We start from the raw sequence: 24,877 nt of genomic DNA, 5'->3' as shown, positions 1-24,877 counted from the left end.
GAAGAAAGAAGTAAGGGTCAGACATACTCTTTCATTCACGCAGACTAAGACCGGGTAACAACGCCCTCAACCTACTGCTACTTGTCCATAAAGGAGCCTGAGGTTAGACCAGCTGTTGTGCAGCCACCACAGGGCCGATAGAAAACGTATCGAGGCTCCTGTGGGTCACGTCTTGCAGGTAGTGGGCTGTGAAGGTCGTCTGACGCTTCCAGACCCCAGCTTGAAGTACCTGCGTCACAGAGAAGTTTCTCTTGAAGGCCAGGGACGTAGCAACACCCGTGACATCGTGTGCCCTAGGGCGACGTGACGGAGGAGGGTCTGGATTCAAGGCATGGTGGATAACCCTTCGAATCCAAGCTGAGATGGTGTTCCTGGTGACCCTCCTCTTAGTCCTGCCTGTGCTCACAAACAAAGCTCACACTTGAGGACGGACTGCAGCCGTTCTCTTCGAGTAGTGCCTCAGACACCTCACTGGACATAGTAGCAGCTGGTCTGGGTCGCTTGTTACAGAACGGAGACTCGCGATCCTGAAAGAGTCAAACCAAGGATCCGGCACTCCAGGATTCTGAGTCTTGGCTACAAACTCAGGGACGAACCTGAACGTTACCTCCCCCCATCCCCTTGAATGGGCGATGTCGTACGAGAAACCATGAAGTTCACTAACCCGCTTGGCTGAAGCCAAAGCGAGTAGGAAAGCAGTCTTCCAAGACAGGTGGCGATCAGAGGCCGGGCGTAATGGTTCGAAGGGAGGTCTCTTAAGAGCCATGAGGACTCGAACCACATTCCAAGGAGGAGGTCTCACTTCCGACTGGGGGCAGGTAAGCTCATAGCTACGTATGAGTAAAGAGAGTTTTAGCGAGGAAGAAATATCCACGCCCTTCAGCCTGAAGGCCAAGCTTAAGGCTGAGCGATAGCCTTTCACTGCCGAGACAGAAAGGCGCATTTCTTCCCGCAGATAAACGACAAAGTCCGCTATTGCTGGAATAGTGGCATCGAGTGGAGAGATACCCCTCCCACGACACCAACCACAAAAGACACTCCACTTCGCTTGGTAGACTCCCTCAGAGGACCTTCGCAGGTGCCGAGACATTCCTCCGCAATCTGTTGCGAAAAGCCTCTCTCCGTGAGGAGACGCTGGATAGTCTCCAGGCGTGAAACCGAAGCGAGGCCACGGCCTTGTGAGGGACGCCAGAGTGGGGTTGTCTGAGAAGCTCGTGTTGTGGAGGAAGTTCCCTCGGGAGCTCCGTCAGGAGCTGCAGAAGGTCTGGGAACCATTCCTTGTGATGCCATAGCGGAGCTACCAGAGTCATCGAACAGTTGACCGATAGTCTGGTCCTGTTGAGCACCCTTCTCATCGGACAGAACGGTGGGAAGGCGTACACGTCGATGTTGTCCCACCGTTGCTGGAAAGCATCTTGCCAAAGTGCCTTGGGGTCTGGGACTGGGGAGCAGTACAGGGGCAGCTTGAAGTTCAACACTGTCGCGAACAAGTCCACAGTCGGGGAACCCCACAGTCAGGACTTTGTTGGCTATCTGAGGATCCAAAGACCACTCGGTACTCACTATCTGCGAGGCCCTGCTCAGACTGTCGGCGAGCACATTCCTCTTGCCAGGAATGAAGCGAGCTGATAGTGTTATCGAGTGGACTTCAGTCCACCTCAGAATCTCTACTGCAAGATGGGATAGCTGCTGCGAAAAAGTGCCTCCCTGCTTGTTGATATAAGCCACTACCGTGGTGGTGTCGCTCATCACCACCACGGAGTGACCCGCCAGGGACCGTTGGAACTGCTGAAGAGCCAGAAAGACGGCCTTCAATTCTAGCAGGTTGATGTGCAGGCACTTTTCTGACTCTGACCAAAGGCCTGAGGTCCTCTGGTTCAGAACGTGCGCCCCCCCACCCTTCTTTTGACGCGTCCGAAAACAGAGTCAATTCCGGGGGGAGGACGAGAAGACTCACTCCCTTCCGCAGGTCCGTCAGTTCCAAAGACCCCATCGGGATCAGAATGTCAGGGGAATCGGATCCTTTATTCCACTGGGACTTGAGCCGCCACTGTAGGGATCTCATCCTGAGGCGTCTGTTTGGAACCAGACGAGCCAGGGAGGAGAGGTGACCTAAGAGACAAAACCACGACTGGGCGGGGAACTCTTCTCGCCTGAGGAAGGGTTCCGCCACCCTCCTCAGCCTTGCTATCCAGTCGTCTGATGGAAAGGCTCTGTGGAGATTGGTGTCTATCAGCATGCCTAGATAAACCAGTCGTTGGGACGGCTGCAGAGAGGACTTCTCGAGGTTTACCACGATCCCCAGATCCTGGCAAAGACCTAGAAGCCTGCCTCGGTGCCGAAGAAGGGTCGACTCCGAGTCTGCTAGGATCAGCCAATCGTCCAGATAACGAAGGAGACGAATGCCGTTCCTGTGCGCCCAAGATGAAATCAGGGTGAACACTCTGGTGAACACCTGAGGAACTGTGGAGAGACCGAAACAAATCACCTTGAACTGGTAGATCTTGTCGTCTAGGCAGAATCTCAGGTACTTCCTGGAAGACGGATGGATTGGGATCTGGAAGTACGCGTCCTTTAGATCCAATGTGCACATGAAGTCTTGTGGTCTCACCGCAAGTCTGACCGTGTCCGCTGTCTCAATGCTGAACCGGGTTTGCTTGACAAACTCGTTCAGAGCTGAGAGGTCGATGACAGGTCTCCAGCCTCCAGACGCCTTCTTTACAAGAAAGAGTGGACTGAAGAAGCCTGGGGAGCCGTCGACGACCTCCTAGAAAGCACCCTTCTTTAACATGGTCTCGACTTCGGCCCAAGGGCCAGCCCCTTTGCCGACCCCGTGGCATAGGAGCTGAACGACACTGGATTCGCTGTCAGGGGAGGTTGAGATGTTGTGAACGGGACGCGATAGCCTTGGCCGATCACTGAGATCGTCCAAGCATCGGCCCCGTGTTGCTGCCACCTGCGGACGCAACGCTGAAGGCATCCCCCCCACAGGTGGACAAGCAGGGGGACTGCCACCCCTAGGGTTTGCGGCCGTGGCCGCTACCCTTAGGAGTCTTGCCTCCCCTGGAGGACGTGCCGCCCTTCTTGACCTTGGCTGGAAAGGGCTGGGGCTTAGACACCACTTTCTTAACTGTCGGTGCCTGCTTTGGAGCCTTACGAGGCTGCTGCTGCTTTTGCGGCGGAGCTGGAGGCTTATAGGGCCAAACTGTAAGGGCCCTATGGAGGAGGGAGTCCGTGCTAGATTTCCTCCACCTCTCAGCCATTCGCTCCATGTCTTGTGGCTCAAACAGATTCTCCCCAAGAAGGGAAGCATGTCTGAGCCTACACACATCTACGGCGGGGACCTTCGGATGGAATTTCTCGGTCACCACATCGCGCCGCTTCAACACCGAGTTGCCCCACAGGGTGGTGACCTGGTGCGCCAAAAACTCGATGGAACGGGTGCCAGAGAGTAAGAAGGTCTCCAGGGCCTTCCTATTGGTCTCCTTAGACAAGTCCTCGGAGCGCAATAGGATGCCCAGAGTTCCTAGCCAAAAATCCAGCCACGAAGTGGCTTGCATGGCACACTTCGCAACCTTCTCATGGCTCAGGACCTCCGCCGCCGAGAACGACACCTGCCGGGCAGAGAGCTTCTCAAGGGGAACTCCCTTCGCCAGCTCCTCCACGGAGTGATGGAGAGGAAGAGCGAGACTGGACTCACCCAAGATCTCAAAATACCTCCTCTGCTGAAGACGAGGAGGAGGGATGAGTTTGTTCCCGGCAGAGGAACAACTGGAGGAGGCAAGAATCGCGAGTTGGGCGTTGGCCCTGGCTCTAGCACTCTTCAGACCCCGAGACCAGAGCAGAGCCGCACTGGACTTAAGGGCCTTCCGAATGTCGAACACTTCGTCCAAGATAGTGTCCTTGCCTTCACGGGGGGCGATCACGGGGTCCATAAGCCCTTTGAGTTGCCTCATCAGGCTCAGGACCTGCCAGAAGGCATGTTCAGATTCCTGCTGATCTCCTCCTTGCGGGCTGGCAGCCAAGTCTTCTGTCCCCGGAATCTCTTCCTGGGGTGAAGCGTGGACGTTCCCCCGGGGAGCCGCTGGTTCCTGGCGAACCCTCAAAGAAGATTTCGGGATGGTCTTGGAGTCCTTGGATTCCCTCCTGGGAGGGATACAGGATCCCAACAAAGAGGTTCGAAGAGCCCCTTCCGCACGAGACGATTCTCCTCCATGAAGAGAAGGCTCCCCCCTTGATGCCGAGGGGAAGACTACCGCTTCACTGGACTCACCCGAGGACGGAAAAGCCTCGTCCACGGGAGAAGGAGAAAACGCTCGAGCAGGAGAAGGGGCCTTCCCAACAGACCTCTTGGGAACCAACTTCGCCCTGGGGGAAGTCACCACGAAGTCCACTCCTCTCTTTCTCTTCAGCGTAGGAGAGGCAGCCGTTGGTTTGTTGCCCTGATCGGCGAGTGCTGATTTCATTACCCTCACTAACGCCCGCATCAGAGGACCAAACCAAGTCTGTTGTTCCACGGACACAGAGTCCGAAATCCTCGCTGGAGGGAAAGGGATCGGGCGATCCTTCGGAGTGGACACCACTGGACCTGCCTGAAAAGAAGGGGGGAAGAAAGACGCACTAACCTCTCTGCAGTGTCTTCCCTGTCCTGCACAACAGTCCTGCGTTTAGATGGAGGCGATCCAGAGCGCTGCCTGGGAACACGCGTTCCTGCTGCTATCACTGGCTTCGAAACTCGCTGCGAACGATGGTCGCGCGAAGGCGAACGGTCACGCGGGCGCGCATGCGAGTGATCGCGCGGGCGCGCAGGCGAGCGGTCGTGCGGGCGCGCAGGCGAGCGGTCGCGCGGGCGCGCAGGCGAGCGGTCGCGCGGGCGCGCAGGCAAACGAGCGTGTGGGTGAGCCGGCGAACGAATGCGTTGGCGCGATGGCGAGGGAACGCGTTGCCGCGTGGGCGAATGAGAACGCTCCGAAGATCGCTGGCGACGTAGGTCAGGAGACCTGTAGCACGAGGGAGAACAATTGCGAGCAGGCGATCGGTGGTGCGCTGGCGAACGCTGGCGAGCAGGCGAGCGATGACGCGTTGTCGCATGGTGACGTGTTGGCGAGCGGTAGCGCGTAGGACGCGCAGGTGAATGATCGCGCGAGGGCGAGCTAGCAGAGGGCGAACCATGTCCTTCTAGTCTCTGGCCGACGACGCGTTGGAGACCGCGTGCGCGTAGGCTGTAAGTCACGCGGGCGGTGCGGAGATCGCCGATGATCAGGTGATCACTGACAAGCAGGGGATTGTAGGATCGTCTGTGAACGCTGGCGAGCAAGAAGGCGACGCATGAAATCCTGTGAAGGAACAGGTGGCGCGGCGCATTCACGAACAGGAACAGGAGGAGCGTAGGCGCGTGGGCGAACATATGCTTTAGAAACACGGGCAGGAGAATGCGGGCGATGATGAGCAGAAACAAGCTGAGGATTGCGTGAGAGCTCAGGAGACTGATGGCATGCAGGGTGCCCAACAGGGACTGCAGGATATTCAGAGACCACAGGGGAGGGCTGGCGAGCAAGAGGGCGATGATGCTCAGAAGAGCGCTGACGAACAGGAGAGTGCTGACGATCAGAAGAGCGCTGACGAGCAGGAGAGCGCCTGTGCGCTAACACTGCAGAAGGGCGAGCAGGGGAACGCTGGCGCGCTGAGCGCTCTTCAGGAACCACAGGATGGAGGATGTCCTCAGGAGAGCGCTGGCGAGAAGGAGGGGGAACATCAGGAGAGCGCCGGCGAACAGGTGAGCGCTGACGAGCAGGAGAGCATTGACGAGCAGGAGAGCGCTGACGAGCAGGAGAGCGCCTGTGCGCTAACGCTGCACGTGAAAGGGAAGAATCCCTTTGCCCCGAAGGGACCGTTGCCCGTCGGGTGACGAGGTCCCCAGAAGGTGAAGTTCTAGCAGGAGTAGGAGACCGGTCCCCAGAGAGGTCTACAGCAGCTGGAGCTGTAGGCTGAATACGACGAGGAGAGTCCCCTTCGGAAGAAGAAGATCCAAAAAGGCGCCTCTAAACACCCTTATAAGGGGATGGGAGGCCCTTGCAACGCAGCGGACGGTGAGCCTTACGGCGAAGGCGGCCACGGGGAAGATCATCAGAACCATCAGTCCTCCGAAGGGGAGTCTCAGTCAAGGCACTCCCCTTAGAGGGAAGCTGGACAGCAGACGAGCCCGTAGGACTCCCTTCCCCTTTCGAAGGATGTACGGAAGGGGGAGGAGAGCCGTCAGCACCAACATCCTCAACTGCACCTGCTGAGGATTGCCCCGCCCCGTCGGAGGCCTCTGCCACCACAACGTCGAGGATAGACAGAGGGTCTACCTCTGCTACCAACGGCGACTGCTTAACGGCGGCGCCCAACGAGACAATGTCAATCAGGGCAACCCTAGAGGGCAAGCCTTTAAGCCCCAGGGAAGACCAAATCTGTAAAATATCATCATTAGACAGTGAATTATCAATAACCTCCCCCGGAGGAGGAGGGGGAACTGCCCCACTATGGGAGGCAACGCCCTCTCCCCCCACCCAAGGTAGGGAAACAGAACTAGGGCCTGCGCTACCACTCGGCCGACTCTCTTTAGGAGCCGAACGAGGGGGAGCTTCGGAGGAGGTTTGGGCGACGAAAGAAGAGTCCCGAGAACCTTCCTCCTTCAAGGCAACCCCAGAAGGAGAACGGTCTCTCTTGGACTTCTTCTTACGCCGGCGGCCAAACCTCCTCCACTGGGAGGCAGACCACTCCCTGCACTCACTACACGTTTTCCTGTTCACACCGTCGACCTCGACACTGCGGGCAAAGGGTGTGAGGATCTGTATCCGTGGCCGACATAAAGGTACCACAAGGGCTGCCGGCAATACCAGGGCACGTACGCATAGCAATAAACAAAGGTAGTCAACTTCAAACACACACAAAAGCTGTAGAGAAAAGAGATCAAAGGCTGTTAACGAGGACGATGGACAGACACGTCTGTTCATCGCCGGAGCCCAAAGTGAAGTGAAGCAAATCACCGGTGTGTGTGTGTGTGGGAGGGGGGAGGGATAGCAAGCTACCCTTCCCCTACACCCCCCCACCCCCCGCTAACTAGTGCGGGGGTAATTAACCCTTGTTAAAAACTATTGGCTCGTCATTTCAGCTACGCTAAAAGGTAAACCCCCAATGTAAATAGCATGGTTTGTATTTCGGTTACGGAACAAACAGTATTTAATACATTACGTATACTGTAAGTACATATACATTTATACATAAATAATATAAATAGAGTGTAAGTGTACATGTACATACATATGTACACTAGATATAAACAGTGTACGGGTATATACAGTGATACCTCTGGATACGAAAGTTTCTGCTTACGAAAAATTCAGCGTACGAAAAGCGATACAAAGATTTTTATGCCCCAGTATACGAAAAACATTTTCAGGATACGAAAAGCTTACGAGATCCTAACTCGTCGCCGAGAGTAGAGTACCTTTTTTTTCAGGGTATCAACCTTTAATTTAGGTGTACAGGTAACAATACACCTTCACTGATCCAAATGCTTTACATACAGTACCGTAACTTTTATACATTAGTAAAGAAAAAGGACCGTTTTCTTAGGGCTTGGAGGGGATAACTAGGCTATAACTACATTATTGAATAATCTTATGGTGGTTTCTGGAATGGATTAGGCTGTTTTTAACGGTTGGGTTAATTATTGAATGATAGAAATGGCTGCATTGCATGTTTATTACTACAGTTTAGCATGTTTATGAAAGAAAAGGTGTCTTTTCTTAAGGCTTGGAACGGATTAGGCTATTTACATGTAAAACGCGACTCAGGATACGAAAAAATCAGCATACGAAACCGTATCCTGAACGGATTACTTTCGTATACTGAGGCATCACTGTACTGTAGATATGTTTGTAGAACTCTCTTATTCTTATAACAAGATACGTAACTCACCTCTAACAATGACGATGATCTTGATAAATGATGATGATCTTGATAAATGATGATGATCTTGATAAATGACGATGAAACACCTGTGCAGTATGACGGAGGTGAAGAAGATGAAGATGATTTACTGCACAGGTTAATTCGAGCTTTACTGCTCCTCAGGCGACGCCTCATCGTCAGTTGATAGAGGCAGTGGATCGTCAACGACAGCTTCCAATAGAGCTGGGCAAACTGCAGGAGGCAGCGTAGTGGCTCCGTGGGAAGCCGGAGAGGCAGCAGGAGGAGTATCTGATGCTTCTGCAGAAGGTTTTCGGCGCACTAGGAACATCGTGATGGGAAGTTGTTGATGTTGTTTTTTCATCTAAGCAAATATGCTCTTGTACAACGCCATTACACCATCAATATGGTTACTAAATTTGATGGCTCTGACCATATTATCATCGATTTCCTGCGCCCTTTGTTGCAGAGCTCTTGAAGGTTGTCCAAGGTAAGGCCACTTTCTTCACCTTCGTCGTCATCACCGACATCGGCTGCCTCTTCTTCCTAACTCGCTGATCTTGTCATTTCGACAAGGTCCTCGTCGCTTAGGGGCTCCGAGTGGCACTCGATAAGTGAGTTGACGCCATCCGTCGTCATGTCAGAGAAACCTTCGTTGGCTACTAACCGTACCAGTCTTATCTACATCAGAGTGGTGAACTTTGTCTGGCATAAAGCCCTCATAGTCATAAACAACGTCTGGCCATAATTTTCTCCAACTTGCATTCAATATTTGCTGTTTCATCTCATTAAGAGCTTTCTGAATGTTGGCCAGGCACATTGCAATGTTGTATTCCCGCCAATATCTCTTGAGGCTGAAGTCCTCGTCATCTTCATCGATGAAGGAGATGAGGTCCTCCATTGTGAAACTCGTGTAGAGGGCCTTGAAGGCCCGAATGACCCCCTGATCCATTGGTTGTATGAGAGAAATGGTGTTGGGGGGGCAGGAACTCTACTTGGACCCCATCATAATGCAGATCCGTTGCATGTCCACCTGCACAGTCCATCAAAAGGAGGACCTTAAAGGCCAGCCCATTCTCCACGAGGTACAGCTTCACCTGTGGGATAAAGCAGTTCACGAACCAGTCGAGTGTGAGGGCTTTAGTTATCCATGCCTTTTTATTACTCATCCAGTAGACGGGCAGCAAGGCTTTGTTTTTGTTTTTCAAAGCCCAAGGATTCATGGACTTGTAAATTAAGCTGGGCTTGTGCATGAAGCCCGCGGCATTCCCGCACATGAGGAGAGTGACGTGATCTTTGTGGGTCTTGAACCCTGGCTTGTTCATTTCTTCCTTGTGAAGGAACGTCCGGGAAGGCATCCTCTTCCAGAAGAGGCCAGTCTCATCCATATTGAACACCTGCTCTGGGAGATAGTCACCTTCTTTAATTAATTTCGGGAACTCATCCTCGACGTAAGGAAGAGCTGCCTCTTGGTCTGCCGAGGCGGCCTCCCCATACAAAGGAACGCTGCAAAGGCCAAACCTCCTCTTGAATTTCTTGAACCAGCCCTTCCTGGCAACAAAACCACGGTTTTCTCGTAGGGCAGGATCATCATCTTCGTCGTCATCATCACCTTCGTCGTCTTCGTTAGATTTTCCTTCAGGAACTAGGCTATCATACAGGGTTTTGACTTTCGTTCGAATCATGTTGGTATCGAGACTAACCTTCTTTTCCCGACAGTCTGATATCCCCATTGATAATGCATTCTCCATTTGCACAATCATCTTATTATGAGGAGTTACAACGCGCTTAGTGTCCTTTGAGAACGTTATTGAGGCAGCTCTACGTATTTTCATTTCATCTTTTTTTATGTAGCAAACCGTTGATTCATTCAATCCGTAAATGCGGGCAACAGACATATAGCTACTGCCGGCCTTAGGCATGTCCAATAATTTTACTTTCTTCTTCACCGTCATCATTTTTCTCTTCTTCTTGGGTTCACTAGAGGATGTAGAGGGTAGAGGACATTTAGAAGCCATTTTCAAGGGCATCACAAGCACTACTTTACACTAAAAAGTACAAGAAAACAGCTAAAAGTTCCACACGGCAAGACTAAGCAACACAAGCGAAGAGAGATAGAACAATGAATGCGGTCTCCCTTCACGGGGCGCACGGCAGGGAGAGATGTTGGGTAAAGCGTCTCGGCGGCTTGGCCAATCAGCTTGCAAGATTCTGGAGCCGAGATGGCCAGCGAATCAGAGAGGTAGATTTTGAGTAGCACGCCATCTCTGTGTTGATACCTGATGTTCTACTGTACTCTCTGCCTTCTGCTAGCGCCCGCGTAACTCTCGCACCATTTTTTCTAATTTTTGATGAATATTTTTGAAAATCCGCGATGCACTGAGACCATGAAACTTGAGCTGCGAAATGGCGAGGGATTACTGTATACTTATTCAGTGTAACATATCAATATAAATGCTAGGTAAATCTCGAAGAGGGTATGCACATATTTTACAAAGAACTGTGATTGTGACATCAATTTGCACTGATAACCATGCTAGCCACCACTCCTTTCTCCCGGGGCAAGATGGCGGCAGTCTTCACGTATAAGCATTTATCTTTTACTGTAATATGAATCTTGCGGCATCTATGTTAAGATATCTATGTAGTTGCAGCATAGTAATAAGCAAATAATCAAGTAACCAGAGATCAATTAGGAAAATAAATAATTTCATTCAATTTCCTTACTCTGACAATTGTTCTAGTGAAGCCTAAGGGCTAAGGGGGAAGTTTTATTTTTCTTTAATAAAATGCTATTAAAAAAGCTATTTTACCTACAATTTTTCAGTAGTTACGTGGCTAATACAGAAGAGACCAAAGAGAATGGATGATAAGTAAAGGTCTAACTTTAAATTTCTAAAAGTTATGTGGATAGTAAAGAATAGACCATAATGGTTAGACAATAAATAAAGGTAAAAATACCAATGGAACTGGGGGGCAAGGAGACTTCAAATAACATCCTCAGATTCTTTGATGCTATTAAATCATAAAATGGCTCAAGTTATCTTTGTTTCCTTCACCAGAAAATCAATGCAAATCACAATAACAAATAAAATTTCTATGAAACACCATTATACTATAAAGCCAGTGACTTACTTGAAGAATGGCACAATCTTGCTTGCCAGCTTCTCAGCAGACCTAAATCCTTGACTAAAAAGCATCACTTCTGCAATGAGCTGTCGGTCGGGTTTTGTCATGGCCAACGATCGGAACAGCTTTTTCAGGTTGTCGGGCAGATTGGAACGGCCGGCGTAGCCAGGGTTCATGGTGATGAATATTGCCATGTCTGTGGACACCTTGACTTGCTTTCCTACCAGCTCCACACTCAAAACTGAGAAGGTAATTCACAGCATATAATCTAATTATTTAAAAAATAGAACACTTGGCATACTAGATTAATAAGTTACAAAAATAATGCTGATGTAAATCTAGATTTAAAGTGGAAAATTTGCATTTGTTTTTCACCTTTGAAAACACAATCACATAAAAAATGTTCTATAAACTTTCCATTGTGAAAACCATTGTGAAATTTGTTTTCTGGAGGCTACTGTTGCAATACTTCAAAATAAAAAACAGATTGGGAGGGAGGACTGGCATCCTGATAACAAAATGTATTAAATAACAAACACCCAATGGTAAAGGCCACATGATACTTCTATAAAAAACTATGCATAAATTACAAAGTAATTCCTTATACATAATCTAATATTCCATACTAAATTTATTATTTATGTTAAAGCATGAATGTAATTATCTAGGGCATTCAAAGATGATGGATATGAGATAAAGTGAGTAAAGTAATAGGTTTGTAACAAAACAATATCCTAAAATACATAACACTGATGTTTGAGATTTTGCTGAATCCTCTTCGGACATTAGTAAGGCTTAATGCAACTATGCTTCCTATTATCAAAATAATAAATTTACCCCAATTTGAACAGAAGCATTCAACTTAAAATGATGAAGCACTTTAGCATCACCTGTTCATACAACCATAAGTGCTATATAGAAAATCTATTCATCTTTCTGATGACATTATTTATTTCTTTCTATCTTGATTTCTTTGTTAGGTAATCTACGAATCGTCAATACAAGTAGGTTGCCACATGACGTCATTGCTCCCAGGCCAAAAGTCAAGAGCCTGACAGCAATTTGTCACTGCTGGGACCATCAGTGGGTTGAATAAGAAAAAAAAATTACCTTCAGACTGAGTGCTTGGGGCCAAGATGAGACAGTGTGAAGAGTAACAACAGTAGCTGTCAGGTAAAGACAAGGACCTAATAATGCTGCTTAAGCATAACTCTAAAAAAAATTCTCACCTTGTGCACCTGTCTTGGCACCTGCTTGATCCTTCAAAGCCTCCTGAATGGTCTGCACCTGCTGTGACACGGCTGACAGCATTCGTTCTTCAAGTCGATTGAATTCATCAAAGCAGCCCCATGCTCCAACCTATACGAATCATATGAATACATTCCCATAATTTACACTCGGTTAAATGAATTGGGAACAAGGAAAATAAATTGTTATTAAATACCTAGTCCTAACTGTTGAAATGCTTGTAGTTGTTACTTTATTTTCCTTATAAATGCTCCCGGTGATAATTCCATTATGCTTATAATTGGTCCTATTTATAATGTAATTATGCTTATAACGTTCCTAGTTATAATTCTACTATGCTTATAAATGCCCCTTTCTATAACTTCATTATGCTTATAAATGCTCATAGTTATAATTCTATTATGCTTATAGATGCACATGGTTATCACTTTATGCTTATAAATAAATACTTGCAGTTATTACTCTACAATTAAAAATGCTCATAGTTATAACTTTATGCTTATAAATCCTCCTAGTTATACCTACTGTGCTTATAAATGTTCCATCTTAAATATCACACTTATAAATGCTCCAAGTTATACCTACTATGCTTATAAATGTTCCCAGATATAAATTTACGAGGCTTAAAAATGCTTCTAGTTATAACTTTATTATGCTTATCAATTCTAAATCCAATTTACTGTATCATGTGAAACCTCTTCAATGAATTAAATCTTTCAATTACTATATTTCCCGTGACATAAGAAAATTCTTTTTCCTTGAAAAAAAATGCCCCCCAAAAATAACCGCGCATATCAACGCCAAGATAATATTGTATAAGGGAGTTTGACAACCCTCAATTCCCTCTAACTCCTCAGTAATGGCACACTGTATAAGCATTTACACTCACCACACATAAAATATAAGCTTATAATTATAATTCATATGTAATAAATAAATATTTTGATACTGAACTTTCTTTAATTAATGAAGGCAGATATACTAGTTTTTGCGGGTGATCAGCCAATGACTCGCCAACCCCATCTACACGCAACATGCAACTAATGGTATCCTAGCAGATGACACTAAGAAGTATTAGTTGTTTTGTCAATATTTTATAATATGGCAATAATTTGGTAATGACTTTATTGCATGGGTTCTGAAATAATACAGTTGTTGTTGCTGAACAGAACCTTGGAAAAACATTTCACTGCAAGTTAAGTGCAGTGTTACCAAGATGGCTGTAAACTAACGAGACCTTGAGTAACACAAAAAGCAGAAAAATTATTCCAACAAGTGAAATTTCTAGAGAATTCCTTATTCGATCAATAATCAATTTTGTATCAATATATACAGGGATTTTACTTCTTTACCAAAATTTGAACAGTAACATTTGTGAATATTACATAAAAATGACAAATTCGTAGATAATTTGTATTTTTCCTAACTACACAAACTTTAGCTATTTAATAGGAGTATTACTTTCAGCGTAGCTGAAATGACGAGCCATTAATTTTTAACGAGGGTTTACTACCCACACTGCTAGTTAGCGGGGTTAGTGGCGGGTAGCTTGTCGCATCCCCCCCCACCCCCCGGCCCCTATCACACACTTGTGCTTGAGCTCATTTTGCTTGGAGGTAGGACTTCAAGGGGGATGGGGCTGGCGGGCAAGTTTGGTTAAATAGCTAAGGTTTATTTAGTTAGGAAAAATACAAATTATCCACGAATTTGTCATTTGCTCCGTAACTGGAATATAAATCACACTATTTAATACGAGTGACTCACCAATTAGGAATGGTGGACGTCCCAGCCAGTCTGGCTTTTGGCTTTGCCCGGGGACTCCTTATTTTAGTGTGTAAGCACTCAAGAAATAAAGAGTCCCTGCACCTCGCTAAAACCTTGCTACGCAAGGTCTGCGGCCTACGCAAGCTGTGTGTGAAGGTATGAAGAAGTGTGACTCGTCCTAGAAAGTTGTTCTGAAGTTCTTTTAGATGGAAACTTGTAGACTAGGACTTTCCCAATACCACCTCGTCAGGGTATGGGGAAGTAACAGTATTCATTTTAATACTAGGAACACAAGGGAGCATAGCATGGTTTACCTGCAATGGTTTGAGGTCAGCTATGCAGAGAACCCAGGATGCTGCTTTCCCCAAGAGAGGGGATGATGAAGAAAAGAATAAGGGCCAGTCAAACCTTTTCATTCATGCAGACTAAAACCAGGTAACAATACCCTCAACTTTCTGCTACTTGTCCAATAAGGAGCTTAAGGTTTTAAACCAGCTGTTGTGCAGCCACCATGGGACCGATAGAGAAAGTATCGATTCTCCTGTGGGTCACGTCTTGCAGGTAGTGGGATGTGAACGTTGTTTGCAGTTTCCACACCCCAGCTTGAAGAACCTGCGTCACTGAAAAATTTGTTTTGAAGGCCAGGGACGTAGCTATGCCCATGAAATCATGTGCTCTAGGGCGATGTCACAGAGGAGGGTCTGGATTTAGTGCCAGGTCAATGACCCTGCGAATCCATGTAGAGATGGTGTTCTTGGTGACCCTACCCTTAGTCCTTCTTTGAAGACGGATGGACTGGGATCTGGAAGTACTCATCCTTTAGGTCCAGTGTGCACATGAAGTCTTGCGGTCTTGATGCTAGTCTGACCGTGTCTGCCGTCTCCATGCTGAACGGAGTTTGTTTGACAAACTTGTTCAGAGCTAAGAGGTCGATGACTGGTCTCCAGCTTCCAGACACCTTCTTTACAAGAAAGAGTCCAGTGAAGAAGACTGGAGATCCGTCGAGGACCTCTTGCAGAGTGTCCTTCTTCAACAGGGTCTGGACTTCTGCCCGAAGGGCTTGCCCCCTTGCCGATCCCATGGCAAGGGAGCTTAATGACACTAGATTTGTCGTCAGGGGAGGTAGAGATGTTATGAACGGGACGCGAGAGCCTAGACTGATCACGGAGATTGTCCAGGAATCGCCCCCGAGTTGCTTCCACCTGTTTGAGCAACTTTGTAGGCATCCCCCCGTGGTGGAAATGCAGGGGGACTGCCTATCCTAGTGTTTGCAACTTCAGCTGGTCCCTCTAGGATATTTTGCCATTCCTTTCTTTGACAGGAAAGGGGTTAGACACCAAAGTCTTCGCTGCTGTTGTCGTCGTAGTGGTCTTGACTGGACGGGACTGCTGTGGTGCTGGAGGCTTAAAGGGCTTGGATGTTAAAGCCCTATGAAGGAGGGAGTCTTGATGAGACTTCCTCCACCTCTCAGCAATATGTTCCACATCCTTAGGCTCGAACAGGACAGATCCCTCTAAGTAGGAATGTCTGAGCATGTAGACCTCGGCACTAGGGACCTTCTGATGGAATTTCTCAGCTACTGCATCCCGACTATCAGGATGATATTTGCGAGTACCTGAGAGAAGGAAGGTTTCCATAGCTTTCCTGGTACGTTCTTTGGAGAAATCCTCAGAACGTATCAGGATACCTAAGGTTCCCAACTAGATATTGAGCCACGAAGTGGCTTGCATAGCACACTTCCCAACTTTCTCCTGGTTGAGGATGTCGGCTGCTGAGAATGAGACCTGCCGGTTGGAGAGTCTCTCAAGAGGGACTCCCCTGGTTAGCTCTTCCAGCGAGTGGTGAAGTGGAAGAGCTAGACAAGGCTCCTCTAGGATCTCGAAATACCTCCTCTGCTGTACGCGAGGAGGTGGGAGGAGCTTGTTTGTGGTACCGGAATGGTTGAAGGAGGACATCTCGGAGAGCTGTTGTGAGATCTTGTCCCTGATACTCTTTACCCCTTGAGACCAGGCCTAAGACCGTGTCTTTGTCCTCTCGAGGAGGGATCTCTGGGTCGGAAAACCTGTTGTGAGCCCTCATTAGAGACAGAACTTGCCAAAACGCATTTTCTGACTCTTGCTGGTCTCCAGCTAGGACTTGCAGCGAAGTCTCCTTCTATCCCCGAAGGCTCTTCTTTGGGAGAGTCGTGGACATTCCCTGAGTGGCTAGTTGGCTCCATCCTAGTCCTAGTAGAGGACTTAAGCAATGTTTTGGAGTCTTTAGATTCCTTCCTGGGAAGGATATAAGACTCCAACATTGACGAGGGTGGCATGTTCCTTCCAATCCCCGACTGAGTAGACCTATCAGCGCGAAGAAAGGCTTCCTCCATTGGTGCGATGGGGGAAAGTCTCTCCTCACATGATTCCCTTGGAGACAGGAAATCTTTGTCGGAAAGGGAAGGAGAGGCAGTCTGAAGAATAGAAAGAACCTGTCTCGAAGGTCTGTATGGAGTCAGTTTCGCCCTTGGGGAAGTGACAGCATCTGGAACTCCTCTTTTTCTCTTCAAAGGGGTAGAATAAGCCATGGTTCTGTGTCCCAATTCAGAGAAGACAGGCTTGAAACCCTGAGTTACGGCTCTGATCAGGGCACCGAACCAGGGCTGTTGGCTGACAAATGCGCTGTCAGACATACCCTTTGAAGAGAAAGGGATTGAAGGATCCCTGGGAGGAGTCACTATCATTGGTGGGTTTGCCTGTGGTAGCTTTGGGATCCTGGACCCTCTGGAAGTTTCCCTTCTCCCACAATGCGTGGTGGCATGCGGTTGCGGGGAAGGGAATGAGGCGATGGCGACCTTGCCGTACGTCGTTCATTGGGGTGTGTAGTCTCGCGCTCGGGAGGATATTGACGGATTATCACGAAGAGCGCGCAGGAGAGTGTTCGTGCACGTCTGTGTCGGCGGTGGGGCGCGCATGCGCAGGAGAAAGTTTCCCAGCGCGCGGGCGCGCAGTGGATTCATGTGGGGCGCACGGGAGCGTGGGAGAATGTTGGCACGCATCCCTCGAAGAGGAATGACAAGCAAGCACAGGGCGCGCGTGCATATCCTTGCGGATGCGCCCGGGAGAAGGCTGGCGCACAGGTGAGCGCTGGTGCGTTGGTAAGGGTTGGCGTGCGGGAGAGGACCGGATGGCTGACTTCCCAGAAGTCCTGCTATCAGTTGAAAGTTGGCGCGCAGGTTTTACCTGGCACGTAAGATGGTGCGCAGCATTGCCCGCAGGAGTTAGATCTTGGGCGCGTAGGCGCACATGCAGGAGAGTGTCGGCGCGTGGGAGAGTGCTGGCACACAGGAGATTGATGGCGCGCAGGTGAGTGTTGGCGCGCAGGTGAGTGTTGGCGCACAGATGGGCGCAGGCGTGAAGGAGACTGTTGGCGCGTAAGCGCAGTTTGCGCAGGCAAGACCTGGCGCGCAGGAGAACGTGGGCGCATATGTGCATACAGCACGCATAGCGCGGGATGGAGCGAACTCCTGTTGGAGTGTATGCGCATGTTGGCGCGCACGCTATTGATGCCCTGTGTTAGGGTTATGATGAATTTCCGCACGTAGTGATGGGGCCTGACGAGCCACTAAAGGTCTCGTGGGCGCGTAGCGTTAAGTTGTTGTTGTTGTTGGCACGCAACAGCACACTTGGGTGGAGCCTTGTTAGGCCCATACAGGAACGGTGACGGCAGGTCGGCAGGTCTGTCGGGTGGAAGGTTGACGTGTCCTTTAAAAGGACAAACTTCCACCGAAGGAGATCGCGAACGATCTGCAGACATGTCCAGGACCAATGCAGGAGCAGTGACGGACGATTGGTCTAGAGGCTTCTCTGTGGAGGACTGCATCAAAGATGTTAAACCATAGAGGCGACTCCTCACCGCAGGTGAAGGAAGGCCTATATGGCGAAGAGGAAGGCGAGCCTTCCGACGAATGCGCCCTCTGGGGGCCGTTGGATCAGCAAGCTGACATTCTGCAGTCCTCCGAAGAGGAGTCTCTGTAAGTGAACTCCCCCGAGGGGAAGAAAAACTAGCAGGAGAGACTGACGATGGATTTAGTTTCTCCCTCGTAGGTTGAACAGGAACGGGAGAAACTAAGCCGTCAGCTACCGTAGAGTTTGGAGTGGAAGAGGAGATGGGTGAAACCGCATTGGATACCTCTGACACCACAACGTCAACAAGAGACAGTGGATCAACCTCTAACGGTGACGACGAATGCTTGACAGAAGCACCCAAAAAGATGTAGTTAAGCAAAACCTCCTAGGAGGGCGAACCCGTAAGCCCCAAGGAGGACCAAAGCTGAAATAAGGAGGTTAGTGACATATCCTCCGCCGGGGGGAGAGGTGGAGCTGCTTCGCTAGGGGAAGCAACATCATCTCTCGAGACCCGAGGTTGGTTAACAATACATTGGTATACGCTACCATTCGACGGTCTCTCAAAAAAAGACCGACCGAGTGGGAGCTTCGGAGGAGGTTTGGGCTACGGAAGAAGAGGCCTTGAGTTTTTCTCCTTCGGGAGCAACCTTCAAAGGAGATATATCCCGTTTGGACTTATCCTTCCGTCGTCGCGAAAACCTTTCCCACTGGCAGGTAGACCACTCCCTACACTTGTTGTTACTATCACACTGTTGGCCCCTACAAGAAGGACAAAGGGAGTGAGGTTCAGTCTCGACCGCCAACATGAATGTTCCACAGGGGCGGTTGGGAAACCCAGGGCAGGTGCGAATGATCGCAGAGGCCAACTTCACATGTACAGAAACTAGAAAAAGAAAAGAACAAAAGCAATTAAATGGCTGCCAATATGACGGCGAGGATGAGAGCGGACACATCCGACCACCATCCGGGCCGAGAGCAAAGTGAGCTTAAGCACAAGTGTGTGAGAGAGAGAGGGGGGGGGGGTTCAGCAAGCTACCCTCCCCTACCCACGCTAACTAGCGGTGTAGATAGTAAACCCTCGTTAAAAATTAATGGCTCATCATTTCAGCTACACTGAAAGTAATACCCCTATTAAATAGCGTGGTTTGTATTCCAGTTACTGAACAACTTGAAAACAATGTTACGTATTGTGGTAGCAACTACAACTGGTTTAGTGGATGTTTTTCACATGAATATGTAATAAAATTGGGATAATATTTACCGAACACATTTCATATTACCCCAAAAATATGGAAATTTACTGTGGCAGACAAAAAATTAAACAGTAAAACTGCCAACTATGAACTGCTGCTCCGGTCAATAGCTTGTAAAATCCACATTTTTTTTTTTTTTTCAAAATTTGTTGGCTAAATATAAGCTGCGTCTACTACTTGTAGCGTCTTATGACAAAAGAAATATGGTACATAAAACTGAATCCTATATTCAATCTGTACAAGCCATGTCTCCAAATATTTATCTCAAATATAAAAAAAACAATCTTAGTAACAAACTGATGCTGTAAAGCCTTTCAAATAAGTCAATTGATCAAAACCCTACCATACATTGGTTACCTGTACTTAGGAGTTTGAGAAGAATGGAATAACAAATAAATGTTTAAGCAACATAAAAATAAAATAAGGCAAGGGTCTCCAAGATATCAGCTGGTTTATATTCATACTTTTGAATTCAAATTAAGATGAAGCAGGAAAATCTTTTCACTACAGCAACGTCCTTAACCAATATCCCTACTAAACATTAAGAAAAGTCTATGATAATGAAGTGAAAGGGCATGGGAATGATCCTACGCATGTTTAGTGTGCAGTACTGTTAAATGTGCAATACTTACCTGACAAAGACCTACAAATATACGACCCATAGCTTGGAAGTCAAAGGTTTCATCACAGTTGAACACCAAAACAAAACGTCCAAATTGGTTACCAAGGGCCTTGACCGACTCTGTCTTGCCAGTACCAGCGGGACCTAAATAAATTGTTTCCACAAATAATTTCAAAGGAACAATAATAAATAATTACAAATAAGAGCTTTTACATTGAAATTTACATAATGATAAACTATTCAAGAGAAAAACCTCATTGCTATACTACAAATCTATAACTGTTTTACACTGTAATGTACATATTGGTAAACTATTCAAAGTAAAATTCTAATTATTGTACTGTACCTGTACTACAAATCCATTTCTCCAAAATATCAAAGCTAAAATGGAATGGCTTCATTTTAAAAAAGTAAAAAACCTTATAGAACCTTCTGAGAAAGGAAGATTAAAAAAAAGGAGAACAGAAATAATTCTACTTACCGAAGGGTGATCCTCCAAGCCTTGCTTCAAGGGCCTGCGTCATGGTCAAGTAACAGCGATCAGTGAGAGGAGTCTGAACAAGTTTATCTTGAACTCCCAGGTACTCAAATCCATAGTTGAACTTGGCATTTGCCATGTGAATGCTAAGTTGCTTCAGAGGATCACTCTGCTTGGGGTCAAAGTAGAAGCGCATCTGTCGCAGCCATGCAAATGACTTGGGGCTGTTTACACCATTCTTGATTAGGTTGCGAGTAACTGTTCTCTTGTGTACAAATTCATTGATCTGGAGGAAATTTGCATGGCCATTAATAAATGAAAATTTACAGAAAAACACTACTTGGGATACTTATAATTACAAATAAAATTTGTTCCTCATACTTAGGACAAATGGCAACTTACAATTGAAAATTTTTTATTACCTGTACTCATTTTTAAAACTTTCTATGTCCCTGATGTATTTTACTCATGTAAGATTTACATGAAATCTCAAGCAGACTGGAATGGGATTTTGCATGATCTTTTGTGCTTGAATTGGTCACAATTGTATAGTGGTGCTGATCCTGTAGTCCCTTTGAATGAGAATCTAGTCAGCCTAATTGATAGGCGTATCCCTTTTCGTGTACTAAGGTACCGAGTGAAGGGCAAACCATGGTTCAATGATGATTGTAGACTTGCTTATTTGGAGAAGCAGGAGGCCTATCACCTTTGGAAGGGTAACAGATCAGATTTGACTTGGAATAACTATACTCAGCTTAGAGCTTTAGCTCAGATAATTTATGCTTCAACTGAAAAAGAATACAATTTAACCATAAAAGAAACTCTTTCTGGTACAAAGCAGGAGCGTAAGTGGTGGACTACCCTTAAATCTGCACTCTTTGGTGTAGATGCAACAGTTTCTCCTTTACTTAAACCAGATGGCTCTCTCACTCACTGTCCAAAGGAAAAGGCAACCCTTTTTCCAGATGTGTTTGACAGCAAGCAGAGTAATGAGAAACTTGAACTTCCTCATTCCTGTTTTCCTGAGGCTGAACTAACTAGTTTAGCTTTTCGATCTCATAAAATTAAAGCTCTGTTGATGGACCTTGATGCTTATGGAGGTGTAGATCCAAATGGTATTTTTCCTTTGTTTTTTATAAAGACTTCAGATTTCTTAACTCAAAAAGTTATCAGTTATTTTGTGCAAGTTAGAAAGAAGAGGAGCTTTAGGCACTTGTAGGAAAATTGGTAATGTTACTCCACTATGTAAATGTGTTTGTGGTAGCTCAAGTCCAACTGATTACCGCCCAATTTCTGTAACTACCATATTATATTATCTAAAGTTTTTGAATGTCTTTTGGCAAAACGTCCTAATAGGTTTGCTGAAGGTAATCATCTGTTCCCTAGTTTGTAATTTGGTTTTCACCAAGGCCTTGCAGTATGTGATGCCCTTCTTAAATCTCCAATGCTGTACAGATATCCCTTGATTGTGGTCAGGAAGTTTGAATGATTGGCCTTGATTTTAGTGCTGCATTTGACCATGTTAATCATAAGGCCCTTGTTTTCAAACTTAAACAGTTGGGAGTGGGCGAGTCATTTCTTAGCATCATTATTGAATTTTTAAGCAATAGATCGCAAAGAGTTGTTGATGGGCACCATAGTGAGTATAGAAATGTGATATCTGGTGTTTCTCAGGATAATGTTCTTGGCCCATTACTTTTCATACTATATACATATGACAAGTGGTTTGGTCTAGAAAATATGCTTGTTGCATATGCAGATGATGCTACTCTCTTTGCATCAATTCCATTTCCTGAATGTAGACCCGGGGTTGCTGAATCCCTTAATAGAAATCTAGCTAAAATTAGTGCATGGTACAAATTATGGGGTATGAAGTTGAATCCTAACAAAACTCAGAGTATGATTATAAGAAGGTCAAGGACTGTGGCTCCTCAACATCCTGATCTCAGCATTGATTATGTTTCTTAAACTTTGTATGACTCTCTTAAAATTTTAGGTGTGATTCTTGATAGCAAATTTACTTTTGAGAAACACATTAGGTCTGTGTCTTCTTCAATTCCACAAAAAAATTGGCTTATTGAGAAAGTCTTTCAAGATTTTTGGTGATCAATCTAATCTCAAGAAGCGTTTTAGTTCTTTTATTTTACCTTGTTTCGAGTATTGTTCTCCTGTCTGGTCTTCAGCTGCTGATTCTCATCCTAATTTGTTGGACAGGAACTTACAGTCTATTAAATTTCTTATTCCTGATCTAGATATTAATCTCTGGCACCGTCGTATAATTAGTTCATTATGCATGTTGCATAAGATTTTTTTATAATTCTGGCCATCCTTTACATTCTGATCTTCCCAGACGGGAACATCCTGTTCGTAATACTAGATATGCAGTTAATTCTAATAGTCAGGCTTTCTCCATCATGAGGCTCAACACTACACAGTACTCTAGAAGTTTTATTACAGCTGTGACCAAGTTGTGGAATGATCTTCCTAATCAGGTAGTTGAATCAGTAGAACTCAAAAGTTCAAACTCGCAACAAATATTTTTATGTTGAACAGGCTTACATAAGTCCTTTTATAGTTTATATATCAAAGATCAGTTTTAATGTTGTGAATGTTTTTAAAATATTTTATTCTAATTTTCATCACTTCTTATATCGTTTATTTATTTTCTTATTTCCTTTCCTCACTGGGCTACTTATTCTTGTTGGAGTCCTTTGGCTTATAGCATCTTGCTTTTCCAACTAGGGTTGTAGCTTAGCTAGTAATAATAATAATAATAATATACTGTATTTTTTATATTAAACTGTTCTTATGAATAAGTAAAAAATGAAAAATGTTTTAAAATTGTAATATTTTGTTAAAGTTTAAAATCATACACACAGGTTGGGTGTAAATTTTGTATAGTGTACTGTATTTCATTGTAATCATATCTGTTGTATAAGAGGACAACTTTTGCTATATCGTTTGAAATCCAGAATGAACTAAATTATAGGAATCTTATATCATTCATTTTCTAAACACGCCATTTTGTTTACGTTCCATGGCCAATCTTAACAAGCACACAAATGCTATTACACATCTGTGCATAGGTTAACTTTTGCAACAACGGATATCTTACTAAGTATTATGAAATGATTTTGTTATTACTAATGTTGTTTTACTTACCTTTTCCTTAGAACTTCAAAATAAATTAAATAAAACAAATTTAAAAGTAATTTATATTTTTCCTGTGGCCGCGGGGGCATAAAAACAACTAGAATAGCGCCAACGTTATCCCTGCGTGTCGTAAGAGGCGACTAAAAGGGACGGTACGAGGGGGCTGGGAACCCCCTCCTGTATATAATCCTGCGAGACGTCAACAAAGAGATGGAGCTAGGGAGAGAGTGACTGCTCCCCGCACTCTAGTTTTGGGGTGTTTGAATGTGCGTGGATGTAGTACGATAGAGAGTAAAAGATGTGAGATTGGAAGTATGTTTAGGAAGAGAAAGATGGATGTATTGAGCTTGTGTGAGACAAAGATGAAAGGAAAGGGTGAAGTGATGTTTGGTGAAATGTCTGGTAGAGTGTCTGGGATTGAAAGGGGAAGAGCAAGAGAGGCTGTGGCTTTATTGCTGAGTGAATGGATGACAGGTAAAGTAGTGGAATGGAAGGAAATATCATCTAGGTTAATGTGGGTAAGGGTTAGGTTGGGTAGGGAATGTTGGGCGTTCGTCAGTGCGTATGGGCCAGGTAGTGAGAAAAGTGAAGAAGAGCGGAATGAGTTCTGGAATGAATTAACTAGGTGTGTAGAAGGACTGGGTAGAAGGAATTATGTAGTTGTCATGGGTGACTTAAATGCTAGAGTGGGCGCTGGAGAGGTAGAAGGTGTCATTGGGAAGTATGGCGTACCAGGTGAAAATGAGAGTGGTGAGAGACTGGTAGATATGTGTTGAACAAGAGATGGTAATAAGTGCTAGCTTTTTCAAAAAAAAAGATAAAAACAAGTATACATGGGTAAGAGTGGCAAATGGAATAGTAGAAAGGGCATTAATGGATTATGTGTTAATAACCAAAAGAACGTTTGGAAGATTGAAAGACGTGCATGTGTTTAGGGGTTTGGCTAACGGTATGTCTGATCATTTTTTGATGGAAGGAAAATTAGTTGTAGCAAAAGAGTGGGGGAATAGAGTAGGTGAATGTAAAAGGGAGCTAGTGAGGGTTGAAGAGCTAATAAAACCGGGGGTAAAAAGTAGATATCAGGAAAATGGCATATGACGAAGTGAGAGTTAGAGAAACTGTTAATTTAGAGGAGTGGAAGTTAGTAAAAGAAAATTTTGTTGGGATTGCAAGTGATGTGTGTAGCAAGAAGGTTGTTGGAGGCAGCATGAGGAAGGGCAGTGAATGGTGGAATGAAGGAGTGAAGGTAAAAGTGGAAGAGAAAAAGAGGGCTTTTGAAGAATGGCTGCAGAGTAATAGTACAGTATAGAGAAGTATGAAAAATATGGAGAGAAAAATGTGGAAGTAAAGCGCAACGTACGTGAGGCAAAGAGGGCAGCTGACCTGAGGT

At 46.1% G+C, this 24,877-nt stretch overlaps 1 protein-coding gene across 2 annotated transcripts in view; it reads right to left on the bottom strand.

Moving 5' to 3' along the window:
- LOC137625988 (dynein heavy chain, cytoplasmic-like) overlaps positions 1–24,877 on the bottom strand; it is a 770,344-nt gene that overhangs the window by 346,801 nt on the left and 398,666 nt on the right. For both annotated transcript variants that reach the window (XM_068357067.1, XM_068357068.1), the window contains 4 exons: positions 20,338–20,620; positions 19,867–20,000; positions 12,315–12,444; positions 11,092–11,326 (listed from right to left, as the gene is read on the bottom strand). In XM_068357067.1, coding sequence (XP_068213168.1) covers positions 11,092–11,326; positions 12,315–12,444; positions 19,867–20,000; positions 20,338–20,620 — 782 coding nt within the window. The remainder of the gene's footprint in view (positions 1–11,091; positions 11,327–12,314; positions 12,445–19,866; positions 20,001–20,337; positions 20,621–24,877) is intronic.

This window comes from Palaemon carinicauda, chromosome 33 (genome assembly GCF_036898095.1).
Source record: "Palaemon carinicauda isolate YSFRI2023 chromosome 33, ASM3689809v2, whole genome shotgun sequence".
Classification (NCBI taxonomy): Eukaryota; Metazoa; Arthropoda; class Malacostraca; order Decapoda; family Palaemonidae; genus Palaemon; species Palaemon carinicauda.
This window is presented reverse-complemented; position numbering and strand designations above follow the sequence as displayed.